We start from the raw sequence: 25,673 nt of genomic DNA on the forward strand, positions 1-25,673 counted from the left end.
AGCAGGTAAAATGATCCCGCAAATAAAAATAACATATAAAACATTGCAAGACTTTTATTTAGAAAGGCCTCTGCTGCTGGAATGTGAGTCACTTCCCCTGCCCCATGACTACTTCCTTCTCACTCTTGGTTGTTACAAGTAGTGTGTTAGTGAGAGAAAAAGCACTGTGCAGCAGCACCACCAACATCACACACAACACTGGGAAAAGTAATTGTTGTTGGAAACAACAAAGAAAGTTTGAGTAAAAAATGTATGAATGTGAATAAACTTTGATATGTAGAACGAATGTGAGCAACTATACGCTTTCTCTTGTCTAGTAGCTAGTTAGCTTTACATTTACAATTTAGTCAATGTTTACTTGTCAGCTTTTAGCTAATGCTGGGTAGTTCTGGCTATGTGAAAAACTGATAGTGAATGTTTTGAAGCCAATAATAGTTGCTAGCTACACAATCACTGTCAGCCTTCAAGTTAGAAATGGATGTGTCACCAGTCAAAAAGAGAAACAAATAGGAAATACAATTTTTTTTCTCCAAATGAGTGCAATGGACTGTAAGTAAGGTTCTTGGCTGTGCGCACACCACCCCTGGCAAACTAGCTGGCAAATTTGATTGCTTTCAGTTTAGTTGTCTCTCACAGTGATTATGGGTCATGAAAGGGAAAAGGGGATACCTAGTCAGTTGCACAAATGCATTCAACCGAAGTGTGTCTTCTGCATTAATCCCAACACATCTGAAGGTGTGTTCCATGTGTTAAGACTTTGTTTGGTGCTGTCATGATCTGGCAGGAGAGTGACAGACAGAAATGGAAAGAGAGAAAGGCCACAAACCAACAGTAAGAAGTACCTCTCCAAGCCCATAGAGGTCATCGACTGAGGATCTTCCATAGTTGCCTGGCTACCCAAACTCCTTGCTCCAGCCAAACATTACGCCACACCCACGGATGTTAGTTTCTTCTCCGCAATGAATCTGGATCTGAGTACCTCCCAGATGATTTCTAGAACGCAAACACATTTAACCGTTCTGATTGGTCCCAGAAACCAATGGGTTGGGCTAGAGCCAGAACATACGTGGGTAAAGCGGCGTTTAGAAAATGTGTAATTGACTTTGATACTCTGATTACTTAGAGATGGTCCAATCACTGATGACTTTTAACTGTGTATATTGCTGGTTATTATTACAGTATAACAACTATATTATAAGTTGAAAATATTACGTTAAGTTTCCAACCATACAGTATGTAGAGCAGCAGTGGTAACAACCTGACATGGGAGAAGTGAGAAAAAGACTAGGAAGAATCATACAGTAGCAGAAAAAGAGTAGAATATATGCACATTAACAGTCACACTGGTATTGAGTACAGTATGAATGGCCATAGTCCTAAGACCGATTGGACTGTGCCAGAGTAAGTGCTCCTCTACAAGGCCTCCCTTAGCCTTGTAAAGTTGCCCATTTGTAAGTTAAGATTTGTTTGTTTAATTTTCATTAGAAATGAGTATTTTAAAAGAGTCTGGTTCTTGTGAAAGGGATCAGGGTTGTGTGACAGCAGTCTGTGCTTAGGCACATTTGACGTAATTGAGGGTTTCCTGGTTTCAGACCGGAGGCATTGAATTATTGTTGTCATCTGCCATCAAAGGGATTGGAGATGGATTAGCATTGTTGTAAATGTCATCATACTCTATAAACTTCATGATCAAATATTTATTGATGATATGAAGAAAAAAAAATCCGTAGAAGGAAAATCATTGACAGTCAAAGTAGATTGCCAGTCAAAATCTGCTAAATAGATTTTATTTTACAGCCCCGCCTAATGTAATGTTGTTTTGACACTTCAACTTTTGTCGGTTACGCAGACCATACTATGGGACAATCTCAATTGCATATTATTGCATCCTCCTTTCTTCTCACTCCTTGCCTCCTTCTCAAAACCCATTAGATGAGAAAGTCAAAGACAGAGGTCCCGCCACTCTAACCTTCTCCTCCAATGGGTTTTGAGAAGTAGGCGAGGTGAGGATAATGTAATTCAGATTCTCCCCATGTTGTTGTCGTTGGATGATCTTCCATGCCATTTAGTTTGTTTTACTTAGAGAAGCAGCCTTTTGCCTGGTGTGTCATTCTAACCTTCGACCCTGTCTGTGTCCTGGACCAGGTTTTTGCTCATTAGGGTACACAATGGAAAACGAAAACTTGCATTTCTTATTAGACAAATCCAGATTGTCCCTCCCCGTTTTAATCAGTTTTTTTTCCTTTCGGTGCCTATTGAACACAACCCGGATGACAGGGTCTGTTTCAAACCAGAACCCACAGAACCAGCTCTAGTTCTAATCTAGAACCACGATGGTATGTACAGTACTTGAATTGTGTGTTGCAATGACTCATTGTTCCCATTTCGCTGAGAGACAAACTGAACACCTACTGTATGTTGTCTAGCTAGCATATCCAGCATTGAGCACCTGTGAATGACTCACTCCCACTCTTCAGTGTGTACATCAGTCTAATATCAGATATCAGTTTAATTCAGTGTAATGAAACTACCTGTTTGTACTTTCATTTTCTATTCCTGACCTTACAAATAAAAAATACTGTACCCATATACATTTTAAGTCAATGTCAAGACGAACTAATATTATAACTACTATTTGGTTGTACAAAGGGATTTGTTTAATCTTTTATTTTAATTTTTTTTAACCAGACCGTTCAAACCAGTGATATTATTACCTTAAAGAATATTTGTTTCACAAAAGCATTAGGGCTCAATTAAACCAAACCCACATTGCAATATTTATGCAGTAGCTCTTTTTCCATCGTCAAATGAACACAGACTGGTCTTGGGTACTGTATAAAACCTGCAACTACACCAGGGCGATCCTCCTCAGGACTGCTTTCACTTTTCAGAATTAGAAGTGTGGGCACGGGATGAATACTGTAAATAAAGACACCTCGTAAACATTTCTACGGCGGGTTTTAATGAATCCCAGCCGTAGTTAGTCGTTTGGTAAAAGGCCACAGAGGAATACAGAAAATGGTCATACTGTGACATAACATATCAAAAAGTATCACACACATGCACTCATACACAAACACACTCACAACAGTTGTCATTCTGTCTTTTTAGACCAGAGGTTAAAATGTGCTTTGCAGGTAAAACAAACTAATTACCCTGTCTATGTTTATTTATTGAAGCATGTTCATCTTAAAATATTAGATTTTTGGGTCAATATGGGTCACTGTAAATAGGCAAACGTTCCGTTTTAACACCTATTTGCCAATAAACAGTAACACATTGCGGGCATTGGGGAAATAAATCTGGCATTTTGTATAGTAGCCTGCATTTGGTAAATTATTTCATTCTATTGTCAATAACACTTGCCTTTTAAGGCACTCAGTAATACTGTAACGTAATTAACATGGTGGAACAATCTTCACAAAGACACACTCGTCACACCCTTTCATCCACAAGACAAACAAAAACTGAGACAGGATACTCGAACCCACAACATAACCGCCAGAAAAAAAAAAGACTTCTACAAAAACAAATCACAATGCTCGACAAAACACTTTGGACACACAATTGTAAAGTACAGATCGTTAATAAAGTAAATAAGGTATATGTTTTATGTTTTGGCGGTGTCCGAGGTGGAACTGAGTTGGAGCCTTCAAATCCGTGAGCAGCTGCTCTTGCAAACATTGTCAGGAAGCCACATCTGCCCACTCGAGTTAGAAGTTCAGAACAAGAAAGTATAGGCTATATATAATTAAGCCCAAACGGAAAAATCATTCAACCAAATAATAAGGATTTCTAGCATCCTAATCTAGTTCACATTCAAGTGTTCAAATTTGTGAACAAGTCTGCATGGCAGCTGCATTCTGGGACAATAATTCGGCACAGGCATTTTATCCACACAAGCGCACACTGCACACTGCCAGCTCAATAAATCAGTTGTTTCATCTAACAGGTCAAAGCAGGAATGCATGATTCAATATATTTCGATGTGCAACCTATTCCAGTGGATTGTGGGTTGACAATTAGACTATAGTTGCTATTTTACTGTCAAAATACAGTAAAATAGGGGGGGGGGGGGCTCATAATAATACCTGGAATTGAATCACTGGAATGGTATCAAGCACTTGGAGACGTTTTTTTAATACCATTGCATTAACACCATTCCAGCCATTACTATGAGCCGAGTGCATGGGGGGGGGGATTGTGGTGAAGGTGACTGGCTCATCACAGCGTCAGGCCCCAGCCAGGGCAGAGGCATTGCTGACACTTTATTACAGGAATCATGAGGATAATGCACTTTTTGTTTGACCAAATCATGGCTTTAGCCGGCCAATAAATAGGATGTTTTGAGTGATGTGACAATGCAGAATGTGCTCTTTATATGTTTCAAGGCATCCCTTCCATTTTTTTTACATCCATTATCTTGGCTGTCTAACTGATGACAGATTTGGCACAGGTCTCTTTGCTGATGACGCGTTTGACTTTCAATGTGAGTTTGTGTGATCTCAGCTCAGCCTATCAGAAAACCGAGCTGGCCCATCTTGGTAAGGGGACCAGCCGTTGCCCACTGATCAGCCAAAGGCTCATTACAGATTAGTATAACAGATACATTTTTCAAAAATCTTTAAGAAATCTTGACATGGTCTATCGGCCATGTCACCCTTTTCATTGTTTTATTTTTTATATAAAACAAATATTTTTATCTGTGTCAATTCAGACCAGCTCACCTAACAAAAAAATGGTCTAGCCCATCTGGCATTTGCCAGAATTGCCAATCCACCCCTGCTGCATTGGATTTCTCTTAATGTGACCAAGGGAGATAGCTGCTTTAGGTGTAATGCCTGGAGCCACTAGATTTGGCAGCTCGAATGCAGTTCCACCTCTGACACTATCCGCTATGCGGATGTTGGCTAAAGCGAATCTGATTGAATCTAGCCCTTAAATATTAAAGCTACAAGTAACTGCCAAAATAAAGGAAACACCAACGTAAAGTGTCTTAATAGGGCGTCGGGCCACCATGCGCCAGAACAGCTTCAATGCACCAGATTCTACAAGTGTCTGGAACTCTATTGGAGGGATGCAACGCCATTCTTCCATTCGAAATTCCATAATTTGGTGTTTTGTTGATGGTGGTGGAAAATGCTGTCACAAGCACCACTCCAGAATATCCCATCTGGTGACTGAGACGGCCATGGCATTTGGTTTACATCGTTTGCTCATCAAACCATTCAGTGACCACTCGTGCCCTGTGGATGGGGGCATTGTCATCCTATGGGGGCATAGCTATGGTAGGCAAAATAATGGCCTGATCAGCATTTTTATACATGACCCTAAGCATGATGGGATGTTAATTGTTTAATTAACTCAGGAACCACACCTGTGTGGAAGCACCTGCTTTCAATATACTTTCTCTCTCTCATTTACTTAAGTGTTTCCATTATTTTGGCAGTTACCTGTATACACTGGAAGAACCTGCCAGTCTCTGTTGTAATCTTATTGGCAAATCCTAACTTCCATTTAAGTCAATTTTGAAGCTAGGATTGACCCTTTAGTAACAAGTGGAAATGTGTGCCAACATAAACAATATGATTATAGTAGCTAGAGTCTGAAGGAAATTCATTGTCGGTTGCGCTTCAAGGCCAAAGGGACCTGCCACATTATATTAGAGCGTCCAGGGGTTATAGAAGGGTTGTCACTTTCACAATATGTGTGGGTATAAGAGAAACTGAGCAAAAGTGAGAAGAGAGAGAATGGGCAAGAAAGATGAATGAGAGAACGAAGTGGAGGTAAGAAAAGTGTGAGAGATTGAAAGAGAGGAAGTTATGGCTCTAGGAAGCGGTGAACTTCCTGAGTGTGATGACAATGAGGGCGAGGAGGACTGAAGCCCCCAGGAAGACAGCGATGACAATAGCTGTGATGGCGCCCGGGCCCAGGACACCTGGACACACATAGTACATACAACAGGCAAAGGTTAGATCACCAACCTGACACTAGTGTATAAACCATGAATGTCAAGTCAAATTCAAAGTCAAATTGTATTCAAAGTGCATACAGCGTCTAAATACAATAGTATGGTTTATTACCAATTCATTAAATTTAAAGGGGTTGTGGTGTGGAACAACTAATAGACACAAATAACCCCACCACTGTGCTTTCACCAATGGCTCTTGCCATGCAAATATTGGCAGAATATATTATTTTCTTAATCCTCTGGGATCCTCAAAATTATTGATATTAATAAACTGGTGATGGGAAATGTTCTGAAAAAATGAATGACATGAAGCGTCTGTCTCACCTTCCTCCTCGTCCATGGCCTGTGAGTGGGTGGTGTCGTCATACTCTAAGGTTAACACTCTTTCCGTCATATCCTTGAAGGGATCTTTGGTGGTGACGTCATATGCCCCGCCACCGGACAGTGTGTCCTGGTTGTCCCCTTGTAAAGTTGGCGTGGGGTCTTCCACACTCTCTGCGAACAACAACCGTGTGTGTTCACAATTTGGGCATGTTTGTAGACGAGTCTAAAGTGCCTTCAGAAAGCATTCATACACCTTGCCTTATTCCACATTTTGTGTTAGAGCCTGAATTCAAAATCTATTAAATAAAATGTAAATCACCCATCTACACACAATACCCCATAATGACAAAGTGAAAACATGTTTTTAGAAATGTTAGCAAATTTATTGAAAATGAAATAAAGAAATACCAAATTTTACACCCTAGTTAATACATGTTACAATCACATTTGGCAGCGATTACAGCTGTGAGTCTTTCTGGGTAAGTCTAAGAGCTTTTCACACCTGGATTGTACAATATTTGCACATTATTATTTAAAAAAATCTTCAGGCTCTGTCAAATTGGTTGTTGATCATTGCTAGACAGGCGTTTTCAAGTCTTGTCATAGATCTTCAAGCAAATTTATGTCAAAACTAACTAGGCCACTCAGGAACATTCAATGTAGTCTTGGTAAGCAACTCCAGTGTCACCACCTTCCGGAGACACCTGAAACCCCACCTCTTTAAGGAATACCTGGGATAGGATAAAGTAATCCTTCTAACCCTCCCCCCCACCCCCCCCCCCCCCAAAAAAAGATATAGATGTACTATTGTAAAGTGGTTGTTCCACTGGATATCATAAGGTGAATGCACCAATTTGTAAGTCGCTCTGGATAAGAGCGTCTGCTAAATGACGTAAATGTAAATGTAAAATGTATATTTCAAATCAAATAACATTTTATTGGTCACATACACATGGTTAGCAGATGTTATTGCGAGTGTAGCGAAATGCTTATGCTTCTAGTTCTGACAGTACAGCAATATCTAACAAGTACTATAACAATTCTACAACAACTACCTAATACACACACCTAAGGGACGGAATAAGAGCATACGTACATATTTGGCCTTGTATTTAAGGTTAATGTCCTGCTGAAAGGTGAATTCCTCTCCCAGTGCCTGTTGGAAAGCAAACAACCAGGTTTTCCTCTAGGATTTTGTCTGTGCTTAGTTATATTCCGTTTCTTTTTACCCCCCCAAAAACTTTGCCGATGACATAACATAATGCAGCCCTCACCATGCTTGAAAATATGAAGAGTGGTACTCAGTGATGTGTTGGATTTGCCACAAACACAACCCCTTGTATTCAGAACATAGTTCATTTCTTTGTCCTTTTTGTTGTTGTTGCAGTATTACTTTATCGCCTTATAGCAAACAGGATGCATGTTTTGGAATATTTTTTATTTTGTACAGACTTCCTTCTTTTCACTCTGTTATTTACGTTAGTATTGTGGAGTAACTACATGTTTATAACCCTTGCTCAGTTTTCTCCTATCACAGCCATTAAACTAACTGTTTTAAAGTCACCATTGGCCCCATGGTGAAATCCCTGAGTGGTTTTCTTCCTCTCCGACAATTGAGTTAGGAATGACACCTGTATCTTTGTAGTGACTGGGTGTATTGATACATCATCCAAAGTGTAATTAACACCTCTTCGGGATCGGTGTCCCTTCCATGGGACGGTTGAGCTAACGTAGGCTAATGCAATTAGCATGAAGTTGTAAGTAACAAGAACATTTCCCAGGACATAGACATATCTGATATTGGCAGAAAGCTTAAATTCTTGTTAATCTAACTGCACTGTCCAATTTACAGTAGCTATTACAGTGAAAGAATATCATGCTATTGCTTGAGTGCATAATTTTTAACATGAAGTTATTAATAAACATATTAGGCACATTTGGGCAGTCTTGAAACATTTTTAACAGAAATACAATGGTTCATTGGATCAGTCTAAAACTTTGCACATACACTGCTGCCATCTAGTGGCCAACATCTAAATTGAGTCTGGGCTGGAATAATACATTATGGCCTTTCTCTTGCATTTCAAAGATGATGGTACAAAAACATACAAAAGAAAAGTTGTTTTTTTCTTTGTATTATCTTTTATCAAATGTATTCTGTTATATTCTCCTACATTCCTTTCACATTTCCACAAAGGTAAAAGTTTGTCCTTTCAAATGGTACCATGAATATGCATATCCTTGCTTCAGGGCCTGAGCTACAGGCAGTTAGATTTGGGTATGTCAATTTAGGTGGAAATTGAAAAAAAGGGGCATATCCTTAATAACTTCACCATGCTCAAAAGGATATTCAATATCTGCTTTTAAAAAAATTCCCTATCTACCAATAGGTGCTTTTCTTTGCAAGGCATTGGAAAACTTCCCTGGTCTTTGTGGTTGAATCTGTGTTTGATATTAATTGCTCGACTGAGGAACCTTACAGATAATTGTATGTGTGGGGTATAGATGAGGTAGTCATGAAAAAAATATGTTAAACACTATTTTTGCACACAGAGTGAGTCCATGCAACTTATTGTATGACTTGTTAAGCACATTTTTACTCCTGAACTTATTTAGGTTTGCCATAAAAAGTTAAAAAAAAGTAAAATTTAAAAAAAAGCTTGAATCAGTGCTTCATTTGTAAATCGGGAGGTGCCTGAACAAAAAGTGAGCGCGATAGGGCGGGACCCATGAGAAAAAAAGAAACACCTTTATAATAAAGCATTGCATGCATATAGCGTAATGGCATAAATATTACTTAAAGGCCTGTTTTGCCTGCATGCTGTTCTCTGACAGATTTGCCACACGTTCCCGACTGTCTTGTTATCGGGCTACACACAATCCACAGCTAGCCAATCTTTTAGAATAAGCTATTGATCCTCTGTGGCGAAATTGTAGGCCTTCTAATGGTTAAGTAGACTATTCTGAATAATTTCATTTATTTCTGAACAGACAGGAGTAGCCTAATTCTATAACTTTGGCAAATGTATTTCAATTTATCAGGGGTGCTGCAGCCCCTCCAAAACCCTTCTCGCGGCTATGGTTCTATAAGGAAATAAATGATCAAGTGCAACGCTGGAGAGATGCGTTGCGGAAAGAGATCATAAAGTGAATCTCATTCTAGTTATGTGAGAGATAAAGGCACACTTCTCACACAGCCACACAATGGTGGTCTCAAACATAGGTTACAAAGTTGCACAAACCATAAAGCCGAATAAACTCTTAAAATATCAGGCCCTGGCCTGAAAATCGACTTTTTCACAAATTAACAAAGAGTCAACTCGAATGAACTTTAAATCACTTTTATTATAATTTTTACATTGCAAAAAGTGAAAAAGATTTTTTCAGCCAGCAGATGTACTGTATCTGGCCAAACAGGTTCTGGTAAGAAACAGTCCAAAACGGAGAGGTGTCGGATCCTGTTCTGGCAGGATCCTGCTCATATTCAGCACTGTATTGAATATTCAAGACATTTCAGCCTATCATTTTTAATTTGTAAAAAATTTCCAAATATGTAATTCCACTGACATCCTGGTGTATTTAATGTTTTTTACCCCTTTTTCGTGATATCCAAATTGGTAGTTACAGTCTTGTCCCATCGCTGCAACTCCCATACAGACTTGGGAGACATTATGGGCTATTGTGTGTAGGCCAGTGACATCAATGTTATTCATTTTAAATTCGGGCTGTAACACAACAAAATGGGGGGAAAAAGTCAACGCGTGTAAATAATTTATGTAGGCACTGTATAAACTGTTCAAATGTAGCATTGTGTACATATTCGTAGTGCAAAACATAACTTGTACAGATCTCTTCAGGAAATAGATATTCTACCCTCAATGGGACTACCTGGTGAAACAACGATTAAATAAAAAATTTCCCTGAGGGTAAGTGAACAAGCTCAGTCAGACCTGCAACTCTCTAGACTTTAAGTTGCTATTCACATACTATCAGCTGGATAAAACCAACCCTGGAGAAAGAGTGTGAACTGAAAATATGACTCATGTTATATTACAGTAGATTTGCTGATGGCTGCTAATATATACAAATTTAGGAATGTAAGCTACTGTATGCTCTTCTAACAGAGAGCCAGAGCTGTGAATGTAAGATACTGAGTACAGAGCTATGTATTAGCCCCAGTCTTTGATGCTACAGTGGAAAGCTGCTAGCTTCTCTGCAAGCAGCCTCAGACCAGGGCCTGAAATGATGTCTTCATAGGGGGATCAACACTCTCTGTACACAGTACAGGTAGCCTCCACTATGTGCTCTCAACTCCTTCACACACCTCACTCTTCTCTCCAGCTCTCCTCATTCTAACGATTCTTTTTTACCAGGTAAGTTGACTGAGAACACATTCTTATTTACAGCAACGACCTGGGAAATAGTTACAGGGGAGAGGAGGGGGATGAATGAGCCAATTGTAAGCTGGGGATGATTAGGTGGCCATGATGGTATGAGAGCCAGATTGGGAATTTAGCCAGGACACCAGGGTTAACACCCCTACTCTTACGATAAGTGGAATGGGATCTTTTAGTGACCACAGAGAGTCAGGACACCCGTTTAACGTCCCATCCAAAAGACAACACCCTACACAGGGCAGTGTCCCCAATCACAGCCCTGGGGTATTGTTTAGACCCAGAGAAAAGAATGCCTCCTACTGGCCCTCCAACACAACTTCCAGCAGCATCTGGTCTCCCATCCAGAGACTGACCAGGACCAACCCTGCTTAGCTTCAGAAGCAAGCCAGCAGTGGGATGCAGGGTGGTATGCTGCTGGCTTCTTCTCTTCTCACTGTACACCTCTCCTCTCCCCCATCTCCTGCATCTCTCACCCACATTCCACAAGTCCTAGCATGGAAGTGCTACACGACTTTTCACACCTTCATTGCAGCCATGGAAACATGATCCAGATCTCTTAAACACCCTCCCTCTCTCTCTTACTACCCCAGTAGAGGAGAGTGAAGGGCCAAGAATAGTAGAAGTGGATTGTGGATAAGGCTAATTGAAGTTACTAAACTGCGACTTGATTTGCTTCAATGATCTGAGAAGGGGTTTTGTGTTAAGTGCACAGCTGATTGAGCTTGACTTTTTAATTGAAGGGAAAATTCGATCCCAATCTACAAAGAAAAAAACCGTCCACACACACAAGTGCACACTTTAGGAAGTTGGGGGCACCTTAATTGGGGAGAACAGGCTTGTGTTAATGACTGGAGTGGAATGGTATCAAATACATCAAACGCATGGTTTCCAGGTGTTTGACACCATTCCATTTGCTCCGTTCCAGCCATTATTATGAGCCGTCCTCCCCTCAGCAGCCTCCTGTGGTGCGTGTGCGTACACACACACACACAAGCCCACCTATCCACTCAGACTTCCAAATCCTACCCATGCTCACGCTACACATACCAACAAAACCATACACCAAACATATTTAAACTCAGACATAATTTACCGTTCAGTTATACAACCGCCCACTCTAAACCTTACTGAACTCTGACAATCTCACAACCAAGCATTCCCACCATAGCTGCGGGAAGTAGGGGTGCAAAAAAATTATAATTTAAAAAACAAACAACTTCCCACGGCTATGATTCCCACTCAACCTTGCCAATACGTTTTATTTGATAAATAATATAAATACACATAACCAAACGTATCACTTGAAAAGACTGTCTCTCACATAGCCACATTCAATTCCAACTATCAAAGATAAAAACAGAATAATGTGCAAAGACTTGTGGCCCATCACTATGATTCCAACATCACACACAAACTCCGATAGCTAACTTTGTTGGTGAGGGCCTGTGTACTGTGGATGAGCCGAGCAGAGGCCGGTCGGGGTGGGTATTTCTGATGCTGCTGTGTGTGTTGGTTGACTCTTATGTGTTAGCGTGTGGCTTCCTGTGCAGGGGCTGGCTGCAGGTACGGAGCCCTGGGCCCCTGGCCAGCCTTGCCATCAATGAGGCCTTCAGCCTGGGGCACAAAAGGCGCTTGTGCGGTCATGGAGGGCGGCTGCAGGTCTGCAGTAGAGGCAGGCTCCAATTGGTAACGGCCGGCCAGGCTCAAACCTAGAGTAGCCCCAGCCCCTAGACGTCAAACAAGCTTGTTTATCAAATTGTATGAGTGTGTGTGAAAAGGTTGTACCTCCTTAGATAGCTTGGTTTACTGAAGACAGAGAGAAAAAAGCGCTGCGATGTTTTTCCATTGGTGTTTGTTCACCTCATCAAGGAGGGCAGGAGTTTGCTTCTCCGTAAATTTCCAGTAATGGCTCCCATTTGTAACCGCAGCACTACCATTGGCCAGCTAAATAATCTCCATCTACTACAGATTGACACTGAGCTATATCTCATGACGCAGTTTCCAAAGGTGTTCTTGCTATCAGTTTCAGGTAATTCCAGTCTACAAAATCCTTCTATAGATGTAGGATGTTCATTTGATCACCCTGTCGCAGAATACCTTTTGTAAATTTCAGACTTGATTTTCCCTTACGAAAAATGTATCAACCCATAACATTTTTTCCATTAATTAGAATCTATTTAATTCACATTTCCAGGTGCTGCAGGATTATTTTCCTGCTGTAGCAAACTGGCTTAAATTAAGATCATATATCTGTACATGGGTCTGATATCGGTACACACGACCAGTCAGTCATAAGACATTAACATGGGTCTTACATCTATGAGGTAAGGAAACACATAGGCTCGCTGTCACTCATTGACATTATGTGGGCATTTCCAGTGTGGCAGTTAAAATGTCTGTGTTCAAAAAGGCACCCCAATTCGGATTGTTTTCCACTAAGTGGTCTTTTGACCAATCACATTAGATATTTTCACATCAGATATTTTTTATTTAGAAATGATGCGATTCGTCAAAAGACCAATTAGTGAAAAGAATATCAGAATTGGGCTACCTGTCTAAACCAGCCTCTATGGCATACCACCACGTCTCATTCACCCAGAGGAACAGATCCAAATGTCACTAACATACACAGCTAATCTGCTTCACATCCAAAGTCTAACTCACTGATGACGGAACATGTCATCTCAGTGGTCTCGTGCCTCTTGTCCACATCCGATACTGTACTACAGACGTTTGTAGCTTGGACCTCTCCAGTGAGGAATTCACATGGTCTGGAGAGATGACAAAGCTTTCATAACGGGTGTTTGTGAACGCCACCCTGCCCGGCACTAGCCCCCCCCCCCCCCTCCCCCACCAAAAAAGGGGCATCGCCCATGCCCTCACCCGCTTTGACTTCCTCATCCTCACAAAACAGGGTGTTAGTTACAAATATCCTGTGTGTTTCTGAGCTTCAGAATTTATAGCAGACCTCTCGTCACCACCTGTAAGCTGGCACAGGTCACAAGTCAGCCAGGAGGGCTCTGGTCTCGGGAGGGGGGGGGTGCACTTTAACCTCTATGTGTATTCCGACCTTGAAATTAAGCATGAGAATAGCATGCTATTCACCCGCTATTAGTTTGAATTAATGAAGGTGTGACAGAAGTACACTACCAGTCAAAAGTTTTAGAACACCTACTCATTCAAGGGTTTTTCTTTATTTTACTATTTTCTACATAGTAGGAAGGTGATTCAACTCAAGTTTAAAACAACTCACGAATGGAAATTATTACCTGGTGCTAAAACAAGAGTCAACTAAAAGGATCATTAGAGCCAAACAGACATGGTTATGGAAGACAGATCATCAGGAGTGACAATGTTTTCAATTAGCATGACTTACTGTATATCCACTCAATGCATTTTTTATGCCCCCCCCCCAGTTTTATTAAATGTTTTATTTATGTCACCTTTATTTAACCAGGTAGGCCAGTTGAGAACAAGTTCTCATTTACAACTGCGACCTGGCCAAGATAAAGCATAGCAATGCGACAAAAACAACAGTTACACAAACAAACGTACAGTCAATAACACAATAGAAAGATCTATGTACAGTGTGTGCAAACGTAGAAGAGTAGGGAGGTAGGCAATAAATAGGCCAACGAGGCGGAAATAATTACAATTTAGCATTAATACTGGAGTGATAGATGTGTGGATGATCAAATCAAATTTATTTGTCACATGGTTAGCAGGCGTTAATGCAAGTGTTACGAAATGCTTGTGCTTCTCGTTCCGACCATGCAGTAATATCTAACAAGTAATATAACTTAACAATTTCACAACAACTACCTTATACACACACAAGTGTAAAGGAGTGAATACGAATATGTACATAAAAATATATAAATGAGTGATGGCCGAACAGCATAGGCAAGATGCAGTAGAGGGCATAGGGTACAGTATATACATATGAGATGAGTAATGTAGGGTAAGCAAACATACATACATATAAAGTGGCTAGTGATAAATTGATTACATACATTTTTCCATTATTAAAGTGGCAGTAGTTGAGTCAGTATGTTGGCAGCAGCCACTCAGTGTTAGTGATGGCTGTTTAACAGTCTGATGGCCTTGAGATAGAAGCTGTTTTTCAGTCTCTCGGTCCCCGCTTTGATGCACCTGTACTGACCTCGCCTTCTGGATGATAGCGGGGTGAACAGGCAGTGGCTCAGGTGGTTGCTGTCCTTGATGATCTTTTTGGCCTTCCTGTGACATCGGGTGGTGTAGGTGTCCTGGAGGGCAGGTAGTTTTCCCCCCGGTGATGCGTTGTGCAGACCACACCACCCTCTGGAGAGTCCTGCGGTTGAGGAAGGAGAAGCTGCTGTACCAGGCTGTGATACAGCCCGACAGGATGCTCTCGATTGTACATCTGTAAAGGTTTGTGAGTGTTTTTGGTGACAAGCCGAATTTCTTCAGCCTCCTGAGGTTGAAGAGGCGCTGCTGCGCCTTCTTCATCACGCTGTCTGTGTGGGTGGACCATTTCAGTTTGTCCGTGATGTGTACGCCGAGAAACTTAAAACTCTCCACCCTCTCCACTACTGTCCCGTCAATGTAGATAGGGGGCTGCTCCCTCTGCTGTTTCCTGAAGTCCACGATCATCTCCTTTGTTTTGTTGACATTGAGTGTGAGGTCTATTTTCCTGACACCACACTCCAAGGGCCCTCACCTCCTCCCTGTAGGCCATCTCGTCGTTGTTGGTAATCAAGCCTACCACTGTAGTGTCGTCTGCAAACTTGATGATTGAGTTGGAGGCGTGCATTGGCCACGCAGTCGTGGGTGAACAGGGAGTACAGGAGAGGCTGAGAACACACCCTTGTGGGGACCCAGTGTTGAGGATCAGCGGGGTGGAGATGTTGTTACCTACCCTCACCACCTGGGGGCGGCCCGTCAGGAAGTCCAGGACCCAGTTGCACAGCTCAGCTGTGCCCAGTCCAGCCCAGTTGCACAGCCCAGGGTCTCAGACCCAGTTGCACAGACCCAGTTGCACAGCCCAGGGTCTCGAGCTTAATGACGAGTTGGGAGGGTACTATGGTGTTAAATGCTGAGCTGTAATCGATGAACAGCATTCTTACATAGGTATTCCTCTTGTTCAGATGGGTTAGGGCAGTGTGCAGTGTGATGATGTGCAAGGAGAGATACTGGGGTGCAAAAGAGCAAGAGGGTAAGTAATAATATGGGGATGAGGTAGTTGGGTGTGCTATTTACACATTGACTGTGTACAGGTAGAGTGATCGGTAAGCTGCTTTGACAGCTGATGCTTAAAGTTACAGAGGGAGATGTAAGACTCCAGCTTCAGAGATTTTTGCAATTCGTTCCAGTAATTGGCAGCAGAGAACTGGAAGGAAAGGCGGCCAAAGGAAGTGTTGGCTTTGGGGATGACCAGTGCAATATACCTGCTGGAGCATGTGTTACGGGTGGGTGTTGCTATAGTGACCAGTGAGCTGAGATAAGTCTTTGCTAGGATAAAGTCTTCGCTGCCTTATAGATGACCTGGAGCCAGTGGGTTTGGCGACGGATATGTAGTGAGGACCAGCCAATGAGAGCATACAGGTCGCAGTGGTGGGTAGTATATGGGGTTTTGGTGATAAAACGGATGGCACTGTGATAGACTACATCCAATTTGCTGAGTAGTGTTGGGGGCTATTTTGTAAATGACATTCGCCGTAGTCAAGGATCGGTAGGATAGTCAGTTTTACGAGGGTATGTTTGGCGGTATGAGTGAAGGAGGCTCTGTTGCAAAACAGGAAGCCGAATCTAGATTTCATTTTGGATTGGAGATGCTTAATGTGAGTCTGGAAGGAGAGTTTACAGTCTAACCAGACACCTAGCTATTTGTAGTTGTCCACATATTCTAGATCAGAACCGTCCAGAGTAGTGATGCTTGTCGGGCGGGAGGGTGCGGGCAGCAATGGGTTGAAGAGCATGCACTTAGTTTTACTAGCATTTAAAAGCAGTTGGAGGCCACAGAAGGAGTGTTGTATGGCATTGAAGCTCGTTTGGAGGTTTGTTAGCGCAGTGTCCAAAGAAGGGCCAGATGTATACAGAATGGTGTCGTCTGCGTAGAGGTGGATCAGAGAATCACCAGCAGCAAGAGCGACATCATCGATATATACAGAGAAAAGAGTCGGCCCGAGAATTGAGCCCTGTGGTACCCCCATAGAGACTGCCAGAGGTCCGGAAAACAGGCCCTCCGATTTGACACACTGAACTCTATCAGAGAAGTAGTTGGTGAACCAGGCGAGGCAGTCATTTGAGAAGCCAAGGCTATTGAGTCTGCCGATAAGAATGCGGTGATTGACAGAGTTGTTTGCCTTGGCCAGGTCGATGAAGACGGCTGCACAGTACTGTCTTTTATCAACGGCGGTTATGATATTGTTTAGGACCTTCAGCGTGGCTGAGGTGCACCCATGACCAGCTCGGAAACCAGATTGCATAGTGAAGGTGGGATTCGAAATGGTCAGTGATCTGTTTATTAACTTGGCTTTCGAAGATTTTAGAAAGGCAGGCCAGGATGAATATAGGTCTATAACAGTTTGGGTCTAAGGTGTCTAAGGTGACCGTGGCAGCTTTCCAATCTTTGGGGATCTCAGACGATACAAAAGAGGTTGAATAGGCTAGTAAATGGCGGTTGAAACAATTTTGGCAGATCATTTTTGAAAGAGAGGGTCCAGACTGTCTAGCCCAGCTGACTTCGTTATCGGCTTTTTTTGGTCCTCCAATAATCGGTATTAAAATCATAATCGGTCGACCTCTAGTTAACATGCATGAAACCAATGGTTTTACGGCAACAAATGAGAGCGCCTGGGGAATGGGAGTGATGCTGGGGGGCTGCAGGGCCTGGGTGACCCCAGGCCCCCTCGGACGGTTACGTTGGCAGACCAGTCATGATGGATCGGCAGGGCTCCGTTTCGGCAGCAAAGGGTCCAGGCCAATTGGCAAAAGAGGTATTGAAGCCAAGGGATTATCTGATGGATTTCATCAGCTAGCCAGGAGATGGGCCTAGATTCGAGGCTAGCTCTAGGCGAACTGGTGCTTGCTTCGGGACAGAGACGTTAGCCAGTAGTAGCCACTCGGATAGCAGCTAGCTAACTGCGATAAGCCGGAGTAAACGTTCAGAGCTTGCGGTAGGAATCTGGAGATATTGTGAAGAAAAGCATTCCGATATGTTCTGGGTTGATATCCCGCTGTGCAGGCTGGCAGGAGTTGACCGGGCTGAAGCTGGCAGAAGTCCCAGTTAATGGTGATGGCTAACTAGCAGTGGCTAACTGACTACTAGCTAGTAGCTAGTTAGCTGGCTAGCTACTGAAGGGGGTTAACAGTTCTAAAGTTAAAAAAAATAGCAGATCCATACCGAATTGGGTGAGGCGGGTTGCAGGAGAGTCTGTTCAGTCCGTAGATGGAAAAATGAGATAAAAATATATATTCGAAGAAAGAAACGATATATACAGTTGATGTCGGAAGTTTACATACACTTAGGTTGGAGTCATTAAAACTCGTTTTTCCACCAATTTCTTGTTAACAAACTATAGTTTTGGCAAGTCGGTTAGGACATCTACTTTGTGCATGACAAGTAATTTCTCCAACAATTGTTTACAGACAGATTTCATTTATAATTCACTGTATCACAATTCCAGTGGGTCAGAAGTTTACATACACTAAGTTGACTGTGCCTTTAAACAGCTTGGAAAATTCCAGAAAATGATGTCATGGCCTTAGAAGCTTCTGATAGGCTAATTAACATAATTTAAGTCAATTGGAGGTGTACCTGTGGATGTATTTCAAGGCCTACCTTCAAACTCACTGGCTCTTTGCTTGACATCATGGGAAAATCAAAAGAAATCAGCCAAGACCCCCACAAGTCTGGGTCAACCTTGGGGGCATTTCCAAATGCCTGAAGGTACCACGTTCATCTGTACAAACAATAGTATGCAAGTATAAACACCATGGGACCACGCAGCCGTCATACCGCTCAGGAAGGAGACGCGCTCTGTCTCCTAGAGATGAACGTACTTTGGTGCGAAAAGTGCAAATCAATCCCAGAACAACAGCAAAGGACCTTGTGAAGATGCTGGAGGAAACAGGTACAAAAGTATCTACATCCACAGTAAAACGAGTCCTATATCGACATAACCTGAAAGGCCGCTCAGCAAGGAAGAAGCCACTGCTCCCCCCAGCCAGACACGGCCCTGCACATGGGGACAAAGATCGTACTTTATGGAGAAATGTCCTCTGGTCTGATGAAACAAAAATAGAACTGTTTGGCCATAATGACCATTGTTATGTTTGGAGGAAAAAGGGGGACGCTTGCAAGCCGAAGAACACCATCCCAACAGTGAAGCACGGGGGTGGCAGCATCATGTTGTGGGGGTGCTTTGCTGCAGGAGGGACTGGTGCACTTCACAAAATAGATGGCATCACAAGGAAGGAAAATTATGTGGATATATTTTAGCAACATCTCAAGACATCAGTCAGGAAGTTAAAGCTTGGTCACAAATGGGTCTTCCAAATGGACAATGACCCCAAGCATACTTCCAAATTTCTGGCAAAACTTAAGGACAAAGTCAAGGTATTGGAGTGGCCATCACAAAGCCCTGACCTCAACCCTATAGAAAATTTGTGGGCAGAACTGAAGAGGCGTGTGCGAGCAAGGAGGCCTATAAACCTGATTCAGTTACACCAGCTCTGTCAGGAGGAATGGGCCAAAATTCACCCAACTTATTGTGGGAAGCTTGTGGAAGGCTACCCGGAGCGTTTGACCCAGGTTAATCAATTTAAAGGCAATGCTACCAAATACTAATTGAGAGTATGTAAACTTCTGACCCACTGGGAATGTGATGAAAGAAATAAAAGCTGAAATAAATCACTCTACTATTATTCTGACATTACACATTCTTAAAATAAAGTGGTGATCCTAACTGACCTAAGACAGGGCATTTTTACTAGGATTAAATGTCAGGAATTGTGAAAAACTGAGTTTAAATGTATTTGACTAAGGTGTATGTAAACTTCCGACTTCAACTGTACAAGGGACGGGACAAGACAATCAAAACATCCCGCTGCTACGCCACCTTGGATCAAGGTTGGAATGTTGTCATTGGAATGTGATACAAACAAGGCAACAGTGAGCTTTAAGACCATGCGGAAGCCTCCGACCTGTCGAGTAGGTTGATTGGGAGCGTTTCTGACTGGATAAAACATTGTAAAAAAAATTATGTTCCACCCCTGATAAGAGCTAGATAAGAGTAATCGGTTGTGATTAGGGATTTGTAAATATAGATTACACTTGTTTTAGATCTATTTTACCTTATGATCACTAGAGACAAATGTGAAACCAGTCATATGGCAGCAAACTGAAGCATATCAACTTTCCCACAAGTTTATTAAATGCTGTGCCATGATGCAGAATTTATATTGTATGGCCTTTTAACTTGCAGGGATGAGCACTCTCGAATGTCTTAATTATAGGCTACCCCGACTTTGTCTGTCACGACTTCCGCCGAAGTCGGTCCCTCTCCTTGTTCGTGCAGCGTTCGGCGTCACCGGCTTTCTAGCCATCGCCGATCCACCTTTCATTTTCCATTTGTTTTGTCTTGTCTTTCCACACACCTGGTTTCAACCCCATCATTACATGTGTATTTAACCCTCTGTCCCCCCATGTCCTTGTCCGGAATTGTTTATTGTAGTGCTTGTGCACGTTATGCTGGTGTGTAAAGGGTTTTGTTTACCCATTGATTTATTGTTCTGTTAACGGTGGTTTTATTTCTGTCTCACTGTTCAAATAAACCTACCATTAAAATTATAGACTGATCATTTCTTTGTCAGTGGGCAAACGTACATAATCAGCAGGGGATCAAATCTTTTTTGCCCTCACTGTATAACAAAAGACATAGGCTAATTAAATGTTTATGGAGCAGAGTGTGGACCAAGACCTAACAGTTTGAACCAGACGCATGGAGCAATACCTGGCCGTGTCATCACACAGTTCCGTAGTTAGTGCAGGCAATAGACAAGGCTACTATTGTAAACTATTCTCCCTATTATAATTCTATATATACACACACACTAATTTTCCAACATTAACATGAATTAAATAACTGAATGTGGCAATTTTCAGAATGAATCAAACCACCGCTTTCTTCCGTGCGTAAAGGCTCTCCAGATCAGAGTATTTTTAAATCTACCAATTGGAGCTGAAATGGAGCTGAATATGCATATTTTTAGAAGGCTTTGTTTCATTGATCCCTAATATTCTGAACCTGTTCTCTCTATATATTCTAGTGAGTCTGTCGACAAAATTCTAACTAAAAGGTACAACGTATTTTAAAGGGATGGCTTAAGATAAATGTACTGAAAACCCTATTGAATGAAAATCCAGGAGAAAATCTGTTGACCAGGAAGTGGGAGGGTTCTCAGCAGTTGAATGAAATGTATTCAGAGCGAACAAGGTAGCCACACCTGCAGAGCGCGTTATGCAACGGAAGAAGGTACACTACATGACCAAAAGTATGTGAACACCTGCTCATCGAACATCTCATTCCAAAATCATGGGCATTAAAATAGAGCTGGTCCCCCCTTTGCTGCTCTAACAGCCTCCACTCTTCTGGGAAGGCTTTCCACTAGATGTTGGAACATTGCTGTGGGTACTTGCTTCCATTCAGCCACAACAGCATTCGTGAGGTTGGACACTGATGTTGGGCGATTAGGCCTGGCTCGCAGCTGGCGTTCCAATTCATCCCAAAGGCGTTCGATGGGGTTGAAGTAAGGGCTCTGTGCAGGCCAGTCAAGTTCTTCCACAGCGATCTTGACAAATAATTTCTGTATGTACCTCGCTTTATACACGGGGGCATTGTCATGCTGAAACAGGAAAGGGCCTTCCCCAAACTGTTGCCACAAAGTTGGAAGCACAGAATTGTCTAGAATGTCTTTGTACGCTGTAGTGTTAAAATTTCCCTTCACTGGAACTAAGGGGCCTAGTCCGAACCATGAAAAACAGCCCCAGACCATTATTCCTGCTCCACTAACCTTTAGAGTTGGCACTATGCATTGGGGCAGGTAGCGTTCTCCTGGCATGCTCCATAGTTAGATTCATCCGTCAGACTGCCAGATGGTGAAGCGTGACTTGTTGTAAAGGTGGCATCCTATGACTTTCACGTTGAAAGTCACTGAGCTCTTCAGTAAGGCCACTCTACTGCCAATGTTTGTCTATGGATTGCATGGCTGTGTGCTCGATTTTATGCAACGGGTGTGGCTGAAATAGCCAAATCCACTAATTTGAAGGTGTCCACATACATTAGTATATACAAAAGTATGTCTGAATACCAAATACTGAGAAGTACGTAGGAAAAGTGTGCATAAGGCAAAGATTTCCTAAGTCTGAATCAGCCCCCAGGAGAACAGCCAGTACTATGGCTGGGTCCCAATTCTGTAAAACAGTTTAATTTCCTTGTCTACTTTCCTTTAGTGATCACAGAGATGAGGGCATGGGTCTCTGGGAGGTTAGTACAACGGAGGAGTATTATGGTTGGGTCCAAATAATTGTAAACTTTATTTATTTATTTACTTCCCTTCTCAAGAGATGAGGGCTTGGGTCTCTGGAACCTTTGCAAGTGGAGAACAAGAGTACTTTGGTTGGGTCCCAATACTGTTAAACCTGTTTTCTTTCCTACTTTACTTCGTGCCCACTAAGAGATGAATGAGCTGGATAGGTCAGAAGTTGTAGATTGAGGAAATGAAATGAGGAAAGAAAGATTTGGTGGCAACCATTTAGTAAGCAGTTTGTATTACGGTCAAGACAGCAGTCCTAGAGGAAATGAGTGGCACCATGACTGGTATCACTGGTCCAAAACAACATGTAGAGCAGAAGTCATTCATATGAGTCATCTTGGAGATTTACTTATCTTGTGGAATACGGAGGTGCCGACAGAATCTGACGCTTGTGAGACCATAGACATTCATCATAAAAGGAACTGCAAATCCCCAAAATAACAGATCATCATAAAAGGAAGTGCAGTTTTAAGAGACAATGCACAAAGTTCAATGTTAAACTGGGCATCATGATCATGCAAATGTAGATCAACAAAGAAACTGCGAGTTCAGTAACCAAATTGTCAACACTGTTCATTATCAAACCAACTACCTCATCCTAAAAATGCTTAGATGTTACTATCATTCTTGTGTTATATTTTCCTCACTGCATAGTGACAGTTGTGTATAGGTTCTTGTTTTGAGGAAAAAGTGCCATTTTCCTGGTGGCTTGCTGTGGCTCTAACCCTTGCCCTGACCCCTAGGGCCTTAATGCTGCTGTGCTGTGTTCCCAAGGCCCTCACAATACCGGGCTTGTGGACTCCCCTCTTTTCCCATGCCGCTCTTTAGGCTTATCACTCAGGTGTGAGAGTAGGAGAGACAGATATAGAAATGAAGGGAGAGAAAGAGAGGGAAATGGATAGAGGAAGAGAGAGGGAAACAGAGAACTAGAAAGAGGAAAGAAAGAAATGGAGGGATAAAGAACTAGAAGACAGTGAGAGAAATAGGGGGAGAGAGAACAAGAAAAACAAAACAAGAGGGTGAGATACCTCCAGCAAATCTGTTGACTCCGTATCTAGATCGGCAGTAAAACCCCACACAAAGATGGTACAAAAAGGTTCTTCTAACAAAGCCACTAACACTGATAATAAAAAATAATCAAATAAACCACTGCAAATTGCTAGTACTTGGCATCATTTTCAACCATTTTATCAGTGCATTCTTCTGAAGTAGTCACAACTCGCAAATACCAGTGGATTTGATATTCTCCTCTCATACCTAACAAATAAAATGTTCATAAACCCTTATGAATAAGCACATAGAAAGGCTGACAACTCTTGACTCTTGGCAGGGTGAAACCACTGGCAAAATTAGCCAATATTTCAGTTTCAGACAGCTTCTAAACGTGAGGCATTATGAAAGCAAGTGAGTCACCATGTTTGTCAAAGACTAGCTTTCAGTCTCCAAACTTCCATTCGCTCAAACAACTGCATCATTTAGGGTGAGGGCTCTCGCAACCGGGCCTCTAGGTCAATAGTGGGGGGAAATGACACGTATACACACCTTGAGTTCAGCTAAATATGACCATATTTATCCAAAGCCCACTCAATGAGCAACATTCAGAATAATCGATTTTTCTGATTATTTGTCCACAGAAACAACAATTCAAATATTGATTTGAATTCAATTTGAATGCCACTGAAATTGCAGATAATAATAGAAGACTAGTTGTTGATGTGCTTGTTGAAGTGGATGAAAAGCAGGCAGCATATTTTCTGCCTTCAACTTTGCAACAACTGACTTCAACAACCCTGCATTTCTGGTGGCAAATCTAGTGTTTTTCAACAAACATTGTCATTTCTCATCTACTTCTCTCTATAGAAGCCTCAACAACCAAACTATTGTGTTTTCCCCTTGCCCCAACAATCTTTCCAATCCCTTGACCTTTTGAGGTGAGGTCTGAGTAAGGCAATGTTACGAAACATTATAAACACACATAACGTAGTAGTAAATACATGTATCGTAGTGTGGACGGTTTTTAATGCATTCACACTTGGGATATTCAAAAACATGCAAAGACCAATAAATGCATGTATCATATATTACACTCCTTTCCATGACTAATACAAGGACAACCAGGAGATAACGTCCGGCAGGGAGCTTACCTGAGTGGATTGTGGCTACCCAGAGGCCTAGCAGGACCAGAAGGACGAGTCTGGATACACTGCTGCAGTTGGCCATGATGGTTCCTGTGTCGAGCTAGGACGACTGGACTGAGTCTCCAGAGCTCCTGAAGCATGTGCTAGTGAGGGCTGAATGGAAAAAAAGAGGGGAAGAGAGGTGGAAGAGGGACTGGGTATGGAGAGAGAAGCTTCTGGATGGGGTAGACTTTGCGAACACCTCTCATGAAGGCCCACCCACTTCATATTACTCAAACAAGGAGTTGCCTGTAGATGCTGATCCAAGCTCTGTTCCAACTCTTTTCCACCCGAACAGTTATAATTAGGACTGGGGCAGGGTACACTGATCCTAGATCTGCTGATGGGAAACTTCTAACTAGAGAGTGGAAGACTTTAGGACTGGCCATCGCAACGCATCCCCTCCCCAACAGTCAATCCATCGTCCTGTACCTTCCAGTTAGTAGACGTCACTGATACAGGCTCAGATATTTTCTCAAAGTTTAGGATTTGGGGTAGGCTCATCAGACCCTAGATCTGTGGTTAAGGGGTTATGGGCGTCAAGCTTGCCACTTGGATATATTTTGGGGTTTTGGAAGAAGCTGTGCGTTTCGATCTATCCCTATGTTACAAGTCGACACAGACGGATGTGGGTTATTTAAGCAATAAGACCCGAGGTGGTGTGGTATATGGCCAATATACCACGGCTAAGGGCTGCTCTTATGCACGATGCAATCCGGAGGTCTGATATACCACAGCTGTCAGCCAATCAGCATTCAGGCCTCGAACCACCCAGTTAATGGCCCTGAATGCTGATTGGCTGAAAGCAGTGTTATATCAGACCGTATACCACAGGTATGACAAAACATTTATTTTTACTGCTCTAATTACATTGGTAACCAGTTTATAATAGCAATAAGGCACTTCGGGGGTTTGTGATATATGGACAATATACCACGGCTAAGGGCTGTGTCCAGGCACTCCGTGTTGCGTCGTGTGTAAGAACAGCCCTTAGCCGTACCTCCTCGGGCCTAATTGCTTAAGTATTATTGGAAATCAGGGTAGGTATGCTCAGTAGGGTGAATTGTTTAGGATATAACCCAAAATTACATCAATGCAGGGAATGATAAACTCAGGAGGGAAAAATAATTTGGTTTGGTATTAGATCAATTATAGAATGATAGCTATCAATCTAAACCAGCAACTGGGAGGAGATAAATTCACAACTATTGCATTCAACTTTGGACT

The 25,673-nt window shown here is 42.2% G+C and overlaps 1 protein-coding gene across 1 annotated transcript; it reads right to left on the minus strand.

Moving 5' to 3' along the window:
* Positions 1-2,941: 2,941 nt before the first annotated feature.
* Positions 2,942-25,665, minus strand: LOC106599541 (protein SNORC). Its single transcript, XM_014190830.3, has 3 exons — positions 24,414-25,665; positions 6,296-6,466; positions 2,942-5,938 (listed from the first exon to the last, which is right to left on the minus strand). The coding sequence occupies exons 1-3, from the start codon at positions 24,487-24,489 to the stop codon at positions 5,829-5,831; spliced, it is 357 nt and encodes a 118-aa protein (XP_014046305.3). The 5' UTR covers positions 24,490-25,665; the 3' UTR covers positions 2,942-5,828.
* Positions 25,666-25,673: the final 8 nt, after the last annotated feature.

Source organism: Salmo salar, chromosome 03 (genome assembly GCF_965601325.2).
Source record: "Salmo salar chromosome 03, fSalSal1, whole genome shotgun sequence".
Taxonomy (NCBI): domain Eukaryota; kingdom Metazoa; phylum Chordata; class Actinopteri; order Salmoniformes; family Salmonidae; genus Salmo; species Salmo salar.

Bases quoted from the DNA above. Each gene is read 5' to 3' on its own strand.
- LOC106599541 (XM_014190830.3), bottom strand. From the start codon at position 24,489: ATGGCCAACTGCAGCAGTGTATCCAGACTCGTCCTTCTGGTCCTGCTA. The intron at 6,467-24,413 runs GTAAGCTCCCTG...TGTTGTTCGCAG, and splicing joins GGTAGCCACAATCCACTCAG to AGAGTGTGGAAGACCCCACG. The intron at 5,939-6,295 runs GTGAGACAGACG...ATGTGTGTCCAG, and splicing joins GGCCATGGACGAGGAGGAAG to GTGTCCTGGGCCCGGGCGCC.